The following is a 20,728-nucleotide window of genomic DNA, read 5'->3' as shown; positions in this document are numbered from 1 at the left end:
CGAGGTGCTTTCCATCTCCAAAGCTGGAAGCCGAGCACGGCTGCGGCGGGGAGAGCAGCGCTGCCGAGCTCTCGGCTGGCCGATCGCCACACAAAGCGCCGCTCTCCCCTCCCCTTTGTCTGCGTGGCTTTGTCTCCTCCGTTTCCCCCGCCCGCCGCGGGCCAGGACTCCCCGCCTTCGGCCGCGACGGCCCCTTTGTGCCACCTGCGCGCCGTGGGAACGGCAAGTCGCCCAATCCCCGGCCAGCCCGGCCCGAGCCGCTCCTCCAGCGCCGTTTTTCGCGCGGCACCAGCACAGGTGCAAGGGAGGCACCGTGGAGGCCGGGCGCGCCCCGCAACGCTCCGTCCGCCCCTCTACCCGGGGCTCGTCCCGCCTGCCGCCGCCGCCGCCGCCACCTCCTTTCTCGGCCTCGCGCAGCCTGCGCGCGCGCGAACACTGCGCGCCCCTGCTGGCTGAGGCTCCGCCCGGGAGGGAGAGAAGGGCGGCGCGCGCCGCTCCGCGTGGAACGCCGAGCGCGTGGGGGACGGAGAGGAGGGCAGAAGACCGCGCGCGGGCGGGGCGGGCGCGCGCGGGCAGCCCGGCGGGCGGGGCGAGGCGATAACCCTTGCGGAGCTGCCTGGGAGACCCCGGGTTTGGGGCTGCGCCAGCGCGCGCGGCGCCTCCTCCTCTTCCCCCCCTCTCTCCTCCACCCCCCATTCCCCCCCCGAGCCGAGTGGAAGGGGCTGGGGTTGGTGCCAGCAGCGGCGTGAGCGCTCGAGCGGCCGCCATTTTACGCCAGCTCCAGCACACTGTCCGGACACACCGAGGGAGCGGAGAAGGGGGGCAGCTCCTCAGCACGCCGAGCCGCTAGCCGCGCCCCGAGCCCCTTCGCACGGCGTTTCACCCCCACAGCGACAGGTCAGGCGCTGGGTGCCGGCGGGCAGGCTGGCGGGCTCGGGGTCGCCACGGCTCGGAGCAGCGGTAGCCGCCCGTTGAGCGGGGTTGGGAGCTGGCCGGGGCCGGGCGGCAGAGACGGTTGAAGTGGCGGAGAGGAGCTGGCGGGCGGGGCTGGAGGTGCACGCTGGGTCCCTGCAGCGCTGTCGGGCTGGGGCCTGGCTTTCAGGCGCTGCGTGATGGGTGGAGGACCTGGCTGCCTTCGTGGCCGCTGCTGTCGGGCGAGGGGCGGCCGGGCTGGGCCGGTGCCCACGCACTAGGCCCGGCAGCTGGCCGGCGCTGGAGAAGCGGCAGCGGCCCGGGAGACCGGGATAGTCTCCGCGCGGGGCGCGTGGCTCTCGCTTCATTGTCCTGCCGGTTCCCTCGCTCCATTCATTGCCCGTAAGGGGCTGGGCTGGGCCGGCCGGGCCGAAGGGAGCCGCTCTGCAGCGGGACGAGCCGCGACCTCGATGCCCGGCGTGTGTGTGGGGAAGGGGCCGCTCGAGTGTCGCGTGCCCCCGGTCACGTCGTGAGGCGATGGGCGGCGGGCAGCGGCGTTTCCCGGCTGGGAGACGGGGCTGGCGGCGGGCCCCTGCATTGTTTCGGGGAGAAGTGCGACTGGGGGGTGGCGGCGGGGCCTGGAGCTGCCGCGAGCCCCCGGCCGAGTGGTGAAATCGGGCCCTGGATGTTGCAACCGCTCTCCGGGGGGAATAGGGTGAGAGGTGGAGAATGGCTGGGGCTTGGGATGGGGAGGGGGGGGAGCCGCTCCTCTTGCGGGAGTGTGGCGGGGTGGGGGGGAAGTCGGTCACTGGAGGAAGTTGTAGGACATCTGAACGCGCAGAGCACGTGTTTCCATTGGGCTCATGGCGGCTGCCGCTGCCGCCGCCACCGTGGGTGGGTGCGGACTGGGAAGAGCGCTTTGTTCCTCTCGCTTGCCCGGACGACACCGGAGTGGAGGCGGGAAGGGATCCCGACCGCGCCTGAGGCCTGGAGAGGCGGTTCGCTCCAGGGGGCAGCGAGTTTGCAACGGGAGATAGAGACAGCAGCGGGTGTCAGTGACGGTATCGCGGTAGCGGCGGCTGCATGTGGCAAGTTTGCTCTTCCTCCCACCCCCGCCATTGGCTTCTTGCTCCATTTCTAACTTGTTCAGAGCCTCTCAGGGAGTGTGTTAGAGAGACAGAGCGAGGGAGGTGAGTCAGTGTCTGGCTGGGTTGTGTAAAACCTGCAGTGAAAGCTAGGCAGTGGTGTTAGGGCTTTCCTTTGTGTTGGTGCTTCTTTTGAGGAATTAACTGCGTTTTCCAAAGCCAAGAAGTGTCAGTGAAGTGGTCTACTGTTTTATAATTTTATTTTGGTTTTGTCAGTTTTGGGGGGGGGTTTGTTGTTTTGTTTTTTTTGAGGGGTGGGTTTTGGTTTTGTTTTCCAATAGTAGGGCAGTCTGTTGCATGTATTATTACTTGAATTACTTGAAGACATTTTTAGCTTAATTATGATGCTTATTGCGTTTGAACAGATATCTGGAAACATGGCTACTGAACATGTTAATGGGAATGGTACTGAAGAGCCTATGGATACTTCTGCTGCAGTTACCCATTCTGAGCATTTCCAGACGTTGCTTGATGCTGGTTTACCACAGAAAGTTGCTGAAAAACTAGATGAAATTTACGTTGCAGGTAAGATGTCGAACTTACAAAACTGCACTTACAATATATTTTTATTGGATTTTGCTGTCTTTGAGCTAAAATAGCAACTTTTCCCAAAAGTATGGGAACTGCAGTCTTAATAGTCTGTGGATGTTTTCCATTCAGTGCTTTAACTTGTAGTATTCGTCAGAGAGAAGTCCTGGGCCAGGCTGCTTGGGCTGAGGGGTAGGAAGGAGGAGAAGTATGCAGGTGACCATAGCAACAGTTGGAATAGGCAACATGATTTTTAGGAGGAGTAGGTGATGAGGACTTTGTGCGTTTTTCACAGTAGTTGTAGGTAACTATAAGTAATTGAAGCCTTGGTATTCATCTTCTCACCTGAAGGATGCTTAATGACAGTATTTGGGCTCATTGATGCAAAGGTTATTGCATTGGTTTTCTCTGACATGGCAGTAGCTCTTTTTAAGCTTGTTGTTTGGATTGTGCTGGTCATTTTTAGTGCTGCAGTTTGTAGTCTTCTCAAAATGTTCCAAGATACTATTGCTAGGCAAGCTAAATCAAGTTTTGATAGACTCTTCTGAATTCTTCAGGACACATAAAATAAATTTGGCTTGCATAACATACGGGTTTATATGGTAAAAAAACTTTTCTTGGGCACTTGTTGTTTTGAGAATATTTAAAATCACTTCAGTGTTGGCCTTTAAGAGGATTAAGTGATTTCTTGGTATACTAACTTAAGTTAATCAGTGATTGATTAAGGGGTTATGTGTGTTAAGTGTGGTTATACAAAGATGGTTGCCCAAATACAATCAGTAATGTTTTTTCCCCTCTTCTCTAGGGCTAGTTGCACATAGTGATCTAGATGAAAGAGCTATTGAAGCTTTAAAGGAATTTAATGAAGAAGGTGCATTGGCAGTTCTTCAGCAGTTTAAAGACAGTGATCTTTCACATGTTCAGGTAATGTTAAGCAACTTACAACGTGATTGTTGAGGGATAAACTGCTAGTTGACTGGCAAGAGGTTTGCTTTAGTCTCCTCAGTGATCCATATGTAAAAGAAGCACTGTATTAGTTCAAAGTAGAATTAGATTCTGGCTTGTCGTGTTTGCAGAACTGAAGAGTAGTGTATCTTTTGCAGAACAAAAGTGCCTTTTTATGTGGAGTCATGAAGACATACAGGCAGAGAGAAAAACAGGGGACCAAGGTGGCAGATTCCAGTAAAGGACCAGATGAAGCAAAAATTAAGGTATGTTCCTAAAAGTCTGTTTTTTCAAAGTTGCTGTGACAAATCAATTGATTCTTCTGGAACTGTGCTTTTCTTAAAAAGGCTCTTTCAGATTATGAGTAGTTTTTGAAAGATGTCACTTGCATTTTTATCTTTCACTGCTTTCCTTTCATGAAATATATTGTTAGTTGCTGGAACTAAATGTATATAATAGTGAAAAAGATTTGACAGTTGACTTTTTGTCCAGTTGAGACAGGTATACTATTTCACAGTTCAAAGTTTTTGGAAACTTGTCAGCATAGATCTTTGAGTTGACAGTGTGATTTCAGGTACTGGTAGCTGGGGTTTTTTTGTTTGTATGGCTTTTATTTTTTATTATGCTTTGGGTTTTTTTTTTTCTTTCTTTCAGTTTAAAGCAATGCCACAGTAGGGACTAGACACAAGCTTGTAATGTATTTAGGACTTAGCCCACTTCTTGTGACATAATTGCTGTTCTCATAAACTATGCCCCAAACTTAGTACTGGAAACGTTATTTCTTGGACTGAGTCCACTGCTAGCAAGAGACTCCTGTCTCAAGAGTTAGGTGTTCTGCAATTTATTCTAAAGTTCTGTGATTTAGCTACTTCACCAAAGCTTAAGAAAAGGAAAACTATCTTAAGTATGCCTAATTGATGTCTTAAAAAGTGAGACAATCTTTCATCTTTAACTTTTCATATGTAAAGTGGAAAATGCATGTGACACATGTTACAAATAATTACGAACTTGTGAAACTAGAAAATCTTTTCTCCCCTGACTTTGAGACCGAGATGCCATTAATTACAAAATTAAAAAAAAAGATAGCTTTTGTCACTACCACATAAAACAGCAACAGTATGAGGACTTCAACTTCAAGCGGCATAGCTTTTACTGCTGATGGCTATAGCATTTAAAATAGCATTGCAAGTTTTCAGTTGTGAGATTACCATCTCCTAGTTGTAGTTAGGCTTGATTGTTGTTCCTTTGTGTGTACAGTTGATCTGTGTGTACAAAAATAAGGAAGACTAAGTTCAGAGGAATTTCTCTTTATATGTTTGTATATTGAGTTTCATCTAACATTTTAAGTTGGTAGTATATCTGTAACTATATGCAATGATTCTAGAGAGGATCGGTTGTGCTGGGATGCTGTGTTTGAGGGGGGAGGATAGACGAAAGGAAGGAGCAGTCCCACTTCAGTGACTGGATACCTGAAGCAGTCAGTACAGTGTTCCAGGGGTGTAAGCACGTAAACATGTGTTCTTTAACTTCACACTTATGAGTAATCTCATTAAGTGAAGGGAACTCCTGTGCATAAATGTTGGCAGGATTGGACATGCCAAAACAAGTGGCTCAGACGGAGATCTTTGTAATTAAAGGGAAGATCACTATACAATTACTCAGGGTTTTGTGTTTTTGGGGTTTTTTTATTAGCAAAGGAATTGGAAAAACTCTATGAATATCTGCTTTTGTAGCAGTGTTCCTTTACCTGGATAGTTTTAGTAAAACTGTTTTGCAGGTTTCTTGTGGGAAGTATTACTAGTAGACTTGTTTGCCTGTGAGAGTTTTGAAGCAGTACAGTTAAGAGGAATTCTAAGCATGTCTGTTTGTGAACAAAGTGCATCTAAACTAGCTGAATTTGTATATGATTTTAAAATTTCAAGTTTCTTATTTGAAGGCACTCTTGGAGAGAACTGGCTACACTCTGGATGTCACTACTGGACAGAGAAAGTACGGTGGACCTCCTCCAGAGTCAGTGTATTCAGGACAGCAACCATCTGTTGGTACAGAGGTAAGGAGGAGGAGATGTTTATGTAGATGTATTCTTATTCACTTAAAATATTTTTTTGTAAACAACACTGTATGTCTGTTGTAGATATTTGTGGGCAAGATTCCAAGAGACTTGTTTGAAGATGAACTTGTTCCATTATTTGAGAAAGCTGGCCCTATATGGGATCTCCGCTTAATGATGGATCCACTAACTGGCCTAAACAGAGGATATGCTTTTGTCACTTTCTGTACTAAAGAGGCAGCTCAGGAAGCTGTTAAACTGGTAAGTCTTCTTATTTTTTTTTCCCAAGAATACTTCTAAAAGATTGTAAGCAGTTGTCCTGATCCTAATGCTTAAGTGCTTGAGATGAAACTGTCATTTGTTACATCACTTCATAAATTTTCACTAGGTGTTTCCACATTGTGTATAAATTTTTACTGGCTGTCATAGGCACAGGGAAAAAAATGTGATAAGCCAATGGACTGCTGTTTAGTCAGGTTAGATGAGTCTTTATTAAAAGTTACATTAACAGTAGAGGCTGAGCTATCTGCATCTGGGTGAGCTGTTGAAGGCAGTGGTGGTGGGGTTGCTTGTGGGACAGGAAAACGTTGCTCGGGGATCAAGCACCAGCAGGGGGCCCCGTGCTGGAAAATGCCTCTGAAATGAGGGAATTTCCTAGGGTACTTGAGGTGGGAAATAGTCACTCTTTAGTGTTAAGGTCCTTTCTGTTTGCTTAAGCTGACTGGAAAAAGTCATAAATCTTGCCAGGTTGAAAAATATTTCTTGTGTTTTACAGAGAGATGTGAAATAGTCTAATATAAGAAACAGGCTACTCTTAATAAGCTTTCCAGGTTTTATGCATGAAGTATCCATCACTTAAAGAGTACCTTATTAACATGCTAGTAATGTACATCATTTGGTGGAGACAAATCAAACTGAGGATGAGACTCTTTTTCAAAGCAGAAATGTCTTCAGAAGTGGAAGTACAAAAATATCTGTTGTGTGCTGTTTAGCTTTTTAAATAAGAGCAATTGATGTTCCTGTGCACTAAGTATGCTGAGGATAACCGCAGATACCTCTTTGTAGTTTCATTGTCAATTGTTCTTTTGTGAACTCTTAAGACAGTTATGCACATGACATAGCAAAACAGTGAAATCAAATGTACATTCTCAGAGGCACCTGGTAAATGAACAAAAAGGAATTTTCTTCACTGTGCTAGGTTTTGCTTAAAGGCAGAATACCCTGGGAAGTCACTCGAGTTGTATTTCCATAAAAGTAATATCAAATTCTAACCTCAGTCTTCCTAGATAATACAAGGCAAAGAAGTACTTGGAGTCCCTTTGTATCTGATTTTTGATAGGCAGGAAAAATGTTGCATTCTCTTTCACTCACCAAGTGTAATAGTGTAAAAGTTTTGTGATTGGGCAGTTTTTCAGCCTTTATGCTAACTCTTTGAGGATAGAATTAGTTTTAAATAGGATCCTGTGGATCCTATTTAAAACCAGCCAGCTTTGGAATAGTTCCAGTCACATTTGGGTAGCTAGTTTGGTGTATTTTAAGTTTCCTAAGTTATCTAGGAGTGCTTTGTCAGGGCTGCTAACAAAGTATGGCTGTAGAACTCAATCGAAAGCATAGGTCTGTCACTTGTATTAGTTACACATTAATGGGAGAGGCTGCTGAAAACCCTTTTAGAAACACTGTACCCTGGCTCTTAGCCTTTTTAATATCCCAGTATTTTAACAGGTGATGTCCTTTTTGATATGACCCGAAATCTGCCGTGTATACAACTTACTTCCTGTCTTGCCAGACTCTCTGAGATAGGAGTGGTTCAGATATTTCCCATCTTTCCAGAGGCTTCCTTCCTACCATTCAATACTATGAAATATAGCAAAAATGAGAATAAACCTGTAGACTTCTGAGTAATAAGAGACAGCTGTGAGGTTTTGTCAATACCCAAACTGCAGTTGAGAATAAACTCACCTGTGTTTGGGCTTTTGCAGTTGGTGTAACATAGTTTGTAACCAATTCATATTTGCATGGCTGTTGTATCATCCACAGTTTTGATACCAACTTAATGTAAAACAGAACTAAAATATTTGGATAAGCTGGAAGGAATCTTGCAGTTTAGAAGATTAAAGCCTTGATTTTTGCTTATGCATATGCATTTTTAAGACTTTAGAGGGGAGAATTTCCCAAATTGTATTTGAAAAGGGGGTTGCATTAGCAGGGGATTGGACTAGATGATCTCCAGAGTCCCCTTCCAAGCCCTACCATTCTGTGAAATAATATTTGGGCTGTGCTTCAGACAAAAATGGAGTGATGCTATAGCCTGATACTGAGAGGACTTACAGATGTGAACAGTAGTTGATTTTATGTCCAGTACTTAATCCAGAGTGGTTACCCTTTGCTGGTTAAGCAGAAATGGCATCTCAGATGTTCACACAGGCACTGACTATCAGAAATCTGATATTTTTGTTGTTGTTGTTTTTTTAACCCCAAGCATGTTTTATGTTAAGATGTTGTCTGCCTTCTATCTTACACTGTTTAAGTATATAACATCAGTTTTGTTCTTTCACACATGTTCCCTTCTTCCTTCTTTTTCACATGAAGTTGTTAAATACCAGTTTTTCAAAAGATTCCTGAGTGATTAGGGGTACTGTAGACACTTAGAAGTATTTGTGAAGTGAAGCTTGCAGGAAAACATATAGAAAACTGAAGTAGCAGACAGTGTGTTTTTGGCTAGAGCCAAGTATCAGCTTGATCAAAGTGCAGGTACAGGTGAGTTATGCAAATATGCCCCTAAAGTGTTTGCCAGCTACATGTAGCAGTATATCTTGCCATTTGCTGCTAGAAATAACATAAAACTGCTGATAAAAGTTTTAAGTGGCTAAAATGGCAAGACAGACGTTCTGCATACTTTGAGCTGTTTGTCAGGAGGTTCTTGTAGCTTAGCAAAAAACCCTGGTATCTATTATAACATCTAGAGGGTAGTGATATCTCTGTTACTAACTTAGGGCATTGATTCAGTGGTGACAGGAGTGGGAAGCAGTATGCTGACATAGCTAATTTGATAGTCTTGACTGTTTTGGGACTTTACCCAGATCATGGTTTGGGCCTGTTCATGTCTAATCTAAGTTTATAGATGGAATGCAGACTATTTACCTAAACCCCACAAACTCAGAGCATCTAATTCAAGACTGTTTTCGCTGTGTTAAGAGAAACATATGATGAAAAGTAGTACTTAATGTGTTACAGTACAAAAACACCACTAGAAACTGATAGTGTGGAATTGCAGTATGGTAGAATTTTATTTTATTTATTTTTAAGTTATGAAATACTACTTTTGTTGCCACAAGTTGTGTGAGAGGCTCTTGGATTAAATGTGTGGCCAAACTTTGGTCTTAGACTTTAACAGGAAGAGTCTAATACTAACTTCTATTATCGATAGGGAATATAATGTTAATTGGGAGGGACCTGCAAGGATCAACTAGTCCAACTGCCTGACCAGTTCAGGGCTGATCAAAAGTTAAAGAATAATTATTTAGGACATTGTCCAAATGCCTCTCTAGCGCTCACAGCCATGGGGCATTGGTCACCTCTCTGGGGAGCCTGTTCCAGTGTTTGACCACACTCTTGGTAAAGAAATCTTTCATTATATGCACTTCAGTTAATGAAGAATCAGTTTGTGTCTTGTTTCCAGGCAGAGGTCCCTTCCAACCCCTAGCATCCTATGATTCAAAGGATGTATTTTGAGTCACTGTAGGCTTGTCTTTTCATTGATAACGTATGTCTGTTTATTAGCGATCATAATAATATATGCAGTCTTCCTATACAGCTGTTTCCTACTTCTAAAATCAACTGTTCCTCTGCCATATGGGCAACAGATAAGGAGATAGAAGTCTTACACTCTATCCTACTATGTTTTGAGACTGCTTATGCAGGAAGGTTTACCAACCAATACAAAATAACTCATAGAATAAATAGATTAAATTTCAAAAAGCTACCCTGCTACTTGTCAATAAGATGTTGACCATAAAACACATTTTCCTAGCTAAAGAACTGTCTGTTGCAGGGCTTCCAGTTGGAAAGGGGTTGATGTACCACCAGTTGACCTCCCTCCATTTGCTGCTTATTTGGATGATGCATGTCTGTGCCTGCATCTCAATGAAAGGCAATTTTTGTCAACAGATGCCTACAGTAATACTTTTTCTTTTTCCCCCTTAAACTGATGACTTGTTCAGGGTGTCTTCTAAACAGTCTGTTATAGGAAAAGCATTTGAACAGAAGTCTTAAGATTTCAAGTCAGTAGAAGGTTATTCTTATGTTTACTATCTTTACATATGTAACCTGCATGCTTTGGAAAGTATTTGCCAATTGCTCTTGCACTTGGGGACAAGACTTGATCATGGTTCTCTTCCATTAACTGTAGAACTTCAGAAGGGAATCTCTCTTTAATTGTCCTGTCTTGTATTAAATCAGGAATTCATAGATGCAATGTATAGAGGAACTTGCATTTTTTTTTTCCCCTGTGCACTGTTGTGAATGGAGAAGCTTTGCCCTTGGTGGACATAAAACCTTCCCTTCATGATTATACACTGAAAAAGTGTCTAAAGAAACATGTATTAAAAAGAGGATTGAACAAGAAGGGAAGAATATACACTGGAAAAGTTTCTAAAGAAACATGTATTAAAAAGAGTCTTGATTAAGAAGGGAAGAGCAGTACTTGGCTGAAATTAGGGAGAGATGCCTTAGAGAAGATGGATATACTTCAGAACAGTTGAATACATATCATGAAAATGTGTTAAGCTCCCAGTGATTTAATAGATTACTCATTGTTATGTTTGCAAAAGTAAAATATTTGATAGACTGGTGTTGGAGGAAAGTGAAAATTTTTTGTAACGTGCCAATTGTTTTTCTTTCAGTACAACAACCATGAAATCCGCTCTGGAAAACACATTGGTGTATGCATCTCTGTTGCCAATAATAGGCTTTTTGTTGGCTCTATTCCTAAGAGCAAAACCAAGGAGCAAATTGTTGAAGAATTTAGCAAAGTAACAGGTAAGTCAATAAGTGTTTTGTAGAGTTGGAAAGATGTCGAAGATGTTCAGTGATGAGAGCTTTCTTCACCACCTTTAGGCTTATGGTTCAATAATGATGAATCCAAATGAAGACCACTTAATGTTTGTTGTCCCTTTTCGCTGTTGGTTGTTTTTAGTTTTGTTGGGTTTTTTGGTTTTTTTTTAGACTGCTGTTCTGAGGACTGTAGTATTTGTGATTAGACTAGATGTGTGGTTCCAAGTTGTACCTAGAGAAGAACACGGATAGTGTTTATTTTAAGAGAGCCATTCCAAGAAACAGATGGTTTAATTATTTCGATACTGATGGGTGTTCTCGAATTTTTCAGGGCAAAACTGAAACATACTGGAAAATGTAATTCTGTGTTTCAGTACTTCACCGATTCTATAAGTATCTCTTTGATAATGGCATATAAACTGGCAGAAGTAATGTTTGATGGCATTCTCTGTTACCAAATGATATAATTCAGGTTCCTCGAAGCAACACTGAAACTTCTGGGATGTCTTAAAATCATGCAAGTTTGATCTCAATGAAATGTCCTGGGAAGACAAAAAAAAAAAAAAAAACCCATGGTGATAAGTGCTGTGACTTAGGTGCTTGAGAGGAGAACTGACAAACTACAACTTTGAGCTGCCCTTTTCTCTGTTCAGTTAGAGGAAAGCTCTTCATTAGCTACTGAGCTTTCTTCACATAATAAAATTGGAAGCTAAGCTGGGGTAACATCATGTCTCTCACTGAAAATGTTGGTCTTGAAGGTAGGGAAGTTTTATAGTGTGCATGCTCTCAAAAATCTATTTTGTACATGCTTTGGTGAAACCACTTGTCAGGTTACCTACTTGCCAGAAGGATAACTGCTACTTTATAATATGAATGCATGGATTGAAGCCATAACAAATATTTTGCTTAATTTCAGAGGGTCTTACAGATGTCATATTGTATCATCAGCCTGATGACAAGAAAAAGAACCGGGGTTTCTGCTTCCTTGAATATGAAGATCACAAAACTGCTGCTCAGGCCAGACGTAGGTTAATGAGCGGCAAAGTGAAAGTCTGGGGAAATGTTGTTACAGTTGAATGGGCCGATCCTATAGAAGACCCAGATCCTGAAGTCATGGCAAAGGTAATAAAACTATAGGGAACCATGGTACCTTCAAAGTGTCATGTTCCAAAGTAAGTACTTCTTGACATTAGCCTAAGTTTAAATAGCATCTTTCAGCCTTCTTGACAGAGATGGTGTAGGTGAGATGATAAAAATATGAATACACTCTAGAACTGATGTGGATTTAAAAGCTCTGTTGACTGATGTTATTTTGTGCTCCCAAGGCTGAATGTTGAATATAATTCTTGCCAAAATGACACATAGGCCTGATGTACTTAATTTCTAATCTGGAAGTGGTGGTGGTGACTCCAAAAGTTAAAATAGTTTTGTAGCTTATTCTAGATACAATCATAGGACAAGCTTCCTTTTTTTTTTTTTTTTTTTTTTAAACCCTGGACCTTTGCTTTTCAGTTCAGAATTGGAACATGTCAGTAAGATGCCCTAACATTTTCAAAGTTGCATTTAGCAGTTCTGAGCAATTACTTTGTATTTGGAACTTTATATCGTTAATTTGGGGGAAGTTAATAGCTTAAAATACTGGGACTGGTAATATTTTTCTTTTCAAATATTTTGGTGGAAGTGAATACTGGACCGTTAGCATTTTGAACTAGCAGTTGTTTTATGTATGTGTGTGAGATGCTTTGCCAGAAATGAATTACCTGATTTTTTTTTTCCATCAGATATTGCCCAACCCTGTCTTTTTCGGTTATGTCGTGTAGCTGAGTTGTTTAATGGAAACTCCTAGCTAGCCCATATCCTTATCTCTTTCTCTTTGCTTGCTTTTCATCTGTCCTTTTACTCTCATCTGAGACACGTCACTTGCTGGAGTCCTACTTTGATGGACCTAGTAAGATAGCTTGGCTGGGATCTCCTCTTTGGTGAGCCATGAGGGAAAACGGTTGGGGTGGGGGCTCATTTTAGGGAAAAATCTGCATTTGTAATGCAGGCATTACAGAAGCTTTTGGTCTACCTCGTCTGCAGGCTTTATTTTTTTTGCCCAGCATCTTTGACTATCAGCAGTGGGGTAGAGTCTTGCAGGTAAAATTTGTTGAAGGTGGCACTTCCTAAGTATACTGGCCTATCTGTCTGTTCAGCTTCTTGGCTCAAAAGAGAAGAGACCTAACCCAGCACATTGTTAAAATATATGAGCAGAAACTTCTGTTGTCATGCCTGAATATATGAGCAGGAAGTGATAGGAGACTTAATCAGGTATCTTTCCTAAGGAAGTTTACAGATGTGGGGTGTGAAAATTGCAGCTTGGTAGTGGTTTGCCTCATTTAATATTTTTTGTGTGCCTTAATGCCTTACATTGTTTTGTATTTGAAGTTGGGACATGAAAAGGGAAGAAAAACAAATACAGAAAATGTACAGAAAATCAATCTGTGTGCTTCTAGTGCTGTATGCCAAAGACTGGACATGGAGATTGGGTTGAAGATAAGAGTGAGACTGTGTGAATGAGAGTACTGAAAAAGTGGAGGACATCTATCTTGTGTCTGAGGGCTGAAGTTGAGACAAGCTGTGATATCTGACCTTTTTTTGCTGGCTGCTTCCCTTAGTTTATTCTTCCAACAAGAAATGTCTCTGTTCTGTCTTTATTTGCCCACTTATTTTACATTTGGAGAAAGTCTGACCACATCTAGCACTTTTGGAAGTGTTAGTTTACTTTCTGTTATTGCTGTCTTTCTCCTAAGAGAAAGAGCACCTGAGCTGCTGCTGGAATCTCCCAGATGTCAGCTGCAAGTTGACTGTCATTGCTCCTGAGTACTGTCAGTCGTGAGCAGAGGGAGAGCTGTTGACCCTTGTACATTTCCTGTGGTAGAAGGCTCTGGAGAAAACACTGTGAGTAGGAGTAGGTTGCTTTTATCAGAATAATCATCTGATTGGTGGTTTTCGTGTCAAGACTGATAGAAAAGCAAGTCCATAAGAGCAAACTATGAGGAAGACAGTCACTTTTGTAGCCAGAAGGTGAGCAGTGTTCTAAATACCTCATAGAAGCAGTATGTAATTTCAGTAGTATATGAACATCTACTAATTTAACTTTCTGAAATGTTTACTTGAGTCTTTTTTCCTTTCTCCTTTAGACTTTTACTTAAATGCCATGCAGAGTTCTATACAGTGTAAATGGGCTTTTACCTTAAATTTGGAGTACCTTGAACATGATGAGATAGAAAGCTAAATTCTGAAGCTGGACTCATTGGTACTTATACTGACAAATCAGAGTATAATTGGTGAAATAACTGGTTTCTGGTCAAAACTGAAATTTTTTTTCCAACTTCTAGTAGCTTAATTGTTGTGAAGTGTTAATTTGATGCCTGTTGTACCTCTAGTGCAGATAAACTTGATGTTTTATTTGATTTCTGTAGCATGGCTAAGGCTACAGAGATGTTCTCAGGTGACATAGTTAAGCAACTAAATAAAGTCTTATGCTTGTGGCTGCCTGGTAGATTACAGGACAGAAGACAGTGCTAGTAATCCTTGGAGAAAATGGTAATGAAGTCTGAAATGTTTGTACTGTGTAAGTAAGAGGAGGAAAGAGAGCAAATCTCAGCTTTTGGGGTAATCTTAAGCAGTTTTAAAAGTGAGTTCTGCCTTTATGACAAAATTATACTGCTGGGTTTATTGCTTGTTAGGTGGGTATTTTATGGATCTTAGTGTTCTAATCAGTGATCCTTAATGAAGAGGATTTTTCTTTCTTTTTGTTTTCCTTCTTCTCTCCTGGGATAGTGAGGTGAAAGTGGGTTCATCTCCCAACTTAGGCTTTAGCCTCCCAGCTTTGACACTTTTGACTGCTTCAGCTGTAACAAGCTCTAACATGACCAGAGCTGTTAAAAAATTTCATCTGTTAGAAATTAATGCATTTGTCTGCACTGGAAAAAATAAATTAGTTGCTTTTTACTTCTTTAAAAATGTGTTGTGTTAGTCAGTGTATGTTGTAACAAAATGATGATTCTTGAGGATTTTAATCAAGTCTTACACTGTCAGTCGTGTATTAGCAAAGGCTACTCAAAGTTCCTCGTGAGATTCTAGTTTTCATCCTTAAAGTACAAGAATGAGAAACATGTGGTTAAAGATCTTAAAGCTCTCTTCCAACCAAAACAATTCTATGTTAAAAAGTTGCTGGTTTTTGAAGCCATTGATTATATCACAGAACTCTCTGAAATTCATTTTCATAAGGTTAAGGTAGCAATTAGGACAGTTTACTAAAAATGGTTATTGCATATTGGTTACAAGAAATAGAGATTGCTCTAGCCACCAAGGCATGTAAGAGAAGCTTAACACAGGATAGGAAGCAGCTTTCTTTATGGACGTGGCTGTGACACTTATCTGCTGAGATCAGCAAGAGTGACTATTGCCAAAGAATAGAGTTGATGCACTGGGTCAGGTTTATGATCTGTAGAATGTCTTCTTCGAAAGTCTGCATCCCATCCTAGTTCAGATAGCAAGTGAGACAAAGATTTATGGAAGCCTATCCTGTTTATTACTAACTTAATTACATAGTTATTCTTCTAAAAAGGATGTCTGGGTTTCTTGCGTTCTGGTATGTGGTGGGAGTAGAGATTATAGCTCTGCCTCAAAAATCAAAGCATGCTTTCTTTGGTCCTTTCACACCCTGCATTATTTGTGTTGACCTTCAGGATTAGGAGCGGGAAGTCAGTGCTGCCATGTACAATGTTCACTTTTTGTCATCTAATTTGAAACTACTGGTAGCAGAAGGGATGTGAACAAAAGTTGCAGGTCTTTGCTGCTGATAAGCAGCTGCATTGTTGGAAGGTAAGACTGGGCGTTCTTTATCAGTAGGAGGTGACTAGGTGACACTCTAGGATGAGAGGAAATGGCTTCTAGTTGTACCAGGGGAGGTTTAGATTTGGATATTGGAAGAAACTTCTTCACTGAAAGTGTTCTCAAACACTGGAATAGGCTCCTTGGGGAGATGGTTGAATCACCATCCCTGGAGGTGTTTGAAAGACACAGAGATGTGGTGTCAAAGGACATAGTTTAGCATCAGACTTGCTAGAGTGAGATAATGGTTGGACTCAATGAATTTAAAGGTCTTTTCCAACTGAAATGCGTCTTGTAAAGTTTGAGAACTCGTTGATGGCGTCATGTAAACATGCTAATGTGCAGTTTAGTGCAGCCTCAGTATGGATGCAAAAATGAGTCTTCAATTATTAATGGGCTGCTAATATATGTTTCCCATATATATGTTTGCTATATTAAATAGGAGTCTAATTTAAGCCGTTGTTGGACTGCTGTGTGCTTTCTTTTATTGTAAACAGTTGGTGGTTCATGAAACTTCAAACTGATCTAGTTACTTTCAGGCATTTAGCATGACATAGCTTGTAGGGGAAAAATAACCAACCTCTCTGATTTTTATTTTATTTTTTAAGCTGCATGGAAGTCCTTCTGTAGTTTTAAGAGCCATAGCTTTGGAGAGATAGAGGGGAAATAAACTTTTGGAGTTATTTGAAAGTGGCTGTTCCTCAAGGGAAGGACAGAGTTTGGCTTGTGAGAAGGTCCAAGGGGGACTTGGCAGTCCCCTAGTGTCTGCTTCTGTCTGCGTTCTCTTCTAGCTGTGGCTTCAGGTCACTGAGTACTCCTCAGGCAAGCACAGTCCTGGTGCTAAGTGTTTGGTGTAGCTCTAGCTTGGGAGCCACAAGTTAAGCAACTTGAGAACTAAAGGCCTGTCAACTTTGACCTAGATATTAGAGTGATGACTGTTCTGCAAATACCTGCGTAAAAACCTGTCTATACAATGAAATGCTTTGATAAGTTGATTATTTTGTGTGCAACCGATCCTGGATGCTTGCTTTTGAGTTTGAAAATGTTCTGAGTTGAAAATTACAGCTGATAGGATTCTTTTAAACTTCAACACAAATTGGATTGACTTTCAGGGTACTATTACCCATGTAATCATGTTTGAAAACAGATTTAACATTTCTATTGGGGAATTTCAGAGCTAGCTCATGCCATTTGAATATATAAATATTCATGTATCTGTATATCAAATGCTGCACATAAAATGTAGTGTTTTCAGTACTGCCAAATGCAAAACTTCATGTTGCATTTTGGAATTAGTTCATACTTCTGAGTCCTATTTCAATTTATTTTTATCACAGGTAAAAGTTTTGTTTGTACGCAATCTTGCCAATACTGTTACAGAGGAGATACTAGAAAAGGCCTTCAGTCAGTTTGGAAAGCTAGAGCGGGTGAAGAAGCTAAAAGACTACGCTTTCATTCATTTCGATGAACGGGATGGTGCTGTAAAGGTGAGTGAAGAGGACTAGCTTCTGTGCGTGTGTAAGCAGTGACTAAACATAGTATTTAGAAGCTGTATACTTTTTGCTTGGGGAAAAAAGCTCTCTCAGAAAAAATGCTACTACATTGTCACTGATAGTTTTGTCCTCTGTGAGTGTCTCCTAGGAAGACACATTATCTTAGATGCACCTAAGTAATTCGTAATTCTGCTGTTGAGTATAAGGTAAGCATATGTTGATCATTTGAAACTGAAGGTCTGGAACTTGAAGCCCTCTTCCCACCAAATTGTTGGTAGACTCTAAATCAGTTTTTCTAGGGTAGGGGATAAAAACTTAGGTAATATTTTTATTTTCCAGGAACAGAATGACTTACTTTTTATGGTGTGGAATAAGCCCCCTTTTCCTTTTGATGAGCAGTGCTGGAAAATTAAGTAATTTTCATTCCTGGATTTTGCTAGCCCAGACTCAGTGGTTTTTCTCCTGTTAGCTGCTGTTAGGAAGGAGAAGTGTAAGTCCTGCCTATAGTATATCTGATCTTTATTTTCTGTGGGAGGATACAGGGGGTTTCATTTTTTCTCACTCATCCAGATGCCTTAAATCAGATGCTTAGGAAGTTGATGGAAAAAGTCTTTTTGTAGGATATGTATCCCATCAAGGTTCAGCTACGTAGAGTTGTAAAAGTGATAGAATCCCCAGCTTGAATTTAATTTGTAGTAATTACTGTGACCCATGGGAATTGCACATGTGTGTTTTTTGGTTGTGGTTGGTTGTGTGGGGGTTTTTGTTTGTTGGTTGTTTTTTCTTTGTTTGTGGTAGTTTGTTTTGGTTTGTCTTTTTTTTTTTTTTTGTATGTATGTGTGGTCAGATGAGACTGCTAAATTCTATGTTTTGGTTTCTGGTTTAAAAAGAAAGTTATGTTTATTACAAGTAAAATAAAGGAATAAATCATATACTGATCTCTAGCTTTAGTGGTGTTTGCATGTGTGCTGACATTAGCAGTCTGTTCCCATACTGCAAAATCTGTACTTTCAGAGAACAGTTCTATCATTTCATTAAGAGCCAAGAGGAAATACAAAACTCTGGGACCCATGATACTGTGCTGTCTGATTAATTACTTCTTTGAAAGACAAAATTAGCTTTATATTGTTATTTTAACACTGGATAACAAATTTTAAAATGCATAATCTAAAAGGTAGAATAAAATTGATAACTTCAGATATGCTTAGAGGTATATTTAAAGTCTGGTTAATTCCTTCAGGCAATGGAAGAAATGAATGGCAAAGATTTAGAGGGAGAAAACATTGAAATTGTTTTTGCTAAGCCACCAGATCAAAAAAGGAAAGAACGGAAAGCTCAGAGACAAGCGGCTAAAAATCAGATGTAAGTGTAAATGCATGCACATACGTTGTATTGCTTCTGAAAGACGTGTACACTCCTACAGAATTAGAACTTTTGAGTGTTTTAGTAGGTATACTGTAGTGTATACAGGTTTTCTGGCTTCCCTGAAAATATTGGATTCATTTAAGTGTTTTGCTGTTTACATACTGCTTAGTAGTGGTGTTGGTGAGAATTCAGGTTACTGTTTTGCTCTGCTGGTTGAACGCGAGTGCACGGGAAATGCTTCATTAAACGCACATGCTTCTGTCTCTAGTCTAAACTTTCACGTACTTCTGCACTGATACATCATGTGCTCCTCCCAGTAGGCTTAGCAGTACTGATACTGCCCTTCCCTGTTTAGTAAAGCACCCACTGAAAGGAGGATTTTTTTTTTTTTGCCACTTGCAGAAGACAGATCTGATGTTGAATCTTCTAAACTCTTCAGCACTAAATAAATGCTGACTATAGGGGGGAAAAAGCCCACTCCACCATGTTTCTTGCTAGTGCGTTCTGCTTAATGTTGACATGTGTTTTTCTTCTTGGCTATCTTATAGCTTTGCTAACCATCTTCCCTCCCCCACCTTATTTCCAAAAATAACTTATGCTAGTTCTGCTGTGCAGCATCCAAGAAGATGGAATAGTGAGGTTACCAGATTAATACAGCTTTCCAGATGGTGACCTACTGTACACATGGAATTGGTTAAGTTTGCCCTTCTTACAGTGCTTGCAACTTTATTGACCCTTTTGTTCTTCCTTGGGCATCTGATGTTACTGTAAAAAATAGATTTCTTTTTTATTTCTTTTGCTTCACCTCTGTGCTAGGCAGGCCTTTTTTTATTCTGCTTAAATATTTGGTGATGCAACTTGTATTTCTTTCTATGTATTCTGTATCTTGGCAACTCCGCCATAAATACCTGTATATTCAATTAAAATGTAAAATATTGTTGAAAGTTGCAGTTTGCCTCTCAAGACAGGCAGTCATCTGCATGGTTGTATTGTCTCTGGTTGGAGATACACTTTCTCTTACTGAATTTGAGTAATACCAAAACCCCACTCCTATACTGCAGAATACAAACAGTTTTGCTAGCTTGATATTCAGATCTAATAATGGCCTGTTTCCAGTGATGAAAAGGAAGATTTGCTTAAAATGCACTTCAGTTATAATGCTATGTGGTTCCTCCCCACCAGCCCCCAACTATTCTCTGCGGATTATGAGACACAGATTTATTACTTCTGCATAGCATGCATGTATTTTTAACATTGGAAGTCTTCTGGCATATGTTATCTCTAATATTAATATGCTGTGTGTTACCTGCATCCCCGCCCTTTTATTAAGGTGTGCATGTCTCATTTTGTGGAGGTAGGTAAGTAGGGCTTGCCTCTCTGCTAGTCAGAGGTATGGTAATGTCACTCAGTTCTTTCTGGTTCTTTTGATTTGGAAAGTCTATCTGTTCCTTTATTTTTCTGAACTGTTAAGGCAGTAGGAAGGTAGCTAATTGGATGAAAATCCAGGCATTTTTGGGCTTTGAGTATATTGTTCTTCAGTGAATTGGAAGGGCTTTTAATTTCCTTAGGATTTCAAAATACGGGGGAATAAAAGGCTGCGTGTTAAGTCTGTATCTTAGTTATTGAGAAGTTTAGTGACATCTTAAGATCTTAGAATTTGTAGTTTGTACTACATTTACAGCTGCAAAAAACAAATTCTTTTTCTGGAAACTTCCATATGGCTATAGATTTAATTTTACTTTTACATTAATATAGTTAGCTTCTTGCAAGTATGTATTCAGTCAGAAGCTTTACATTGTGCCTTTGCTGTTGGAAAGCCCTTGTGGCTGTCAGGAGTAGAATTCTTAATCTGTACAAGTTCCTTTGTACTTAAACACATCTGTTTGAGTTCTGTTAGCATGTAAAACTGTATGTGAGGGGAAAACCCAAACCTGAATATGCAGATAAAAGGGGAAAGTTGTTGTGATCATTATTGTCTCCATCCTAAGTTTGAAGGGAGGGGATAGTGCAGATAAGAGTCTTGATAGTGGAGACCTCATTAGAAAGTGCCTGTGAAATCCCAGCTGTGTCAGAGAGCAGCTGAGCTCTCCTAGTACGCTTTCATAGATTATGGCTTTTAAAGAGCTAAGGAAGTTTTATTTCCAGGAAGACCCTGGGCTTAGGACTTACTATATATATATATATTTTTTTTTTTTTTAACTTAAGCTGCCTCTTCAAAATGTTTAAAGGTGTAGGTGTTGTGAATGGGATACCCGGTACAGTATAAAATACTAAAAGTAATTGTTGCCTTGGATGCTAGCAAGAAAGTGAAAGATCTAAAATGACATTGAGCAAGGGGGCAAAGTGCTGTACCTCAG

The 20,728-nt window shown here is 41.2% G+C and overlaps 1 protein-coding gene across 2 annotated transcripts in view; it reads left to right on the top strand.

Annotated features, from left to right (window-relative positions):
• The first annotated feature begins 865 nt into the window (after window positions 1-865).
• Window positions 866-20,728, top strand: part of SYNCRIP (synaptotagmin binding cytoplasmic RNA interacting protein) — a 23,176-nt gene continuing 3,313 nt past the window's right edge. For both annotated transcript variants that reach the window (XM_054399144.1, XM_054399143.1), the window contains exons 1-10: window positions 866-897; window positions 2,423-2,582; window positions 3,391-3,509; window positions 3,689-3,796; window positions 5,467-5,580; window positions 5,665-5,841; window positions 10,482-10,617; window positions 11,549-11,754; window positions 16,851-17,000; window positions 18,247-18,368. In XM_054399144.1, the coding sequence (XP_054255119.1) occupies window positions 2,435-2,582; window positions 3,391-3,509; window positions 3,689-3,796; window positions 5,467-5,580; window positions 5,665-5,841; window positions 10,482-10,617; window positions 11,549-11,754; window positions 16,851-17,000; window positions 18,247-18,368 (1,280 nt within the window). In that variant the 5' untranslated portion in view covers window positions 866-897; window positions 2,423-2,434. The remainder of the gene's footprint in view (window positions 898-2,422; window positions 2,583-3,390; window positions 3,510-3,688; window positions 3,797-5,466; window positions 5,581-5,664; window positions 5,842-10,481; window positions 10,618-11,548; window positions 11,755-16,850; window positions 17,001-18,246; window positions 18,369-20,728) is intronic.

The sequence above is a fragment of the Indicator indicator genome, chromosome 2 (genome assembly GCF_027791375.1).
Source record: "Indicator indicator isolate 239-I01 chromosome 2, UM_Iind_1.1, whole genome shotgun sequence".
Taxonomy (NCBI): Eukaryota; Metazoa; Chordata; class Aves; order Piciformes; family Indicatoridae; genus Indicator; species Indicator indicator.
The sequence above is the reverse complement of the archived record's forward strand: the minus strand, read 5'-3'. Positions and strand labels throughout refer to the sequence as shown.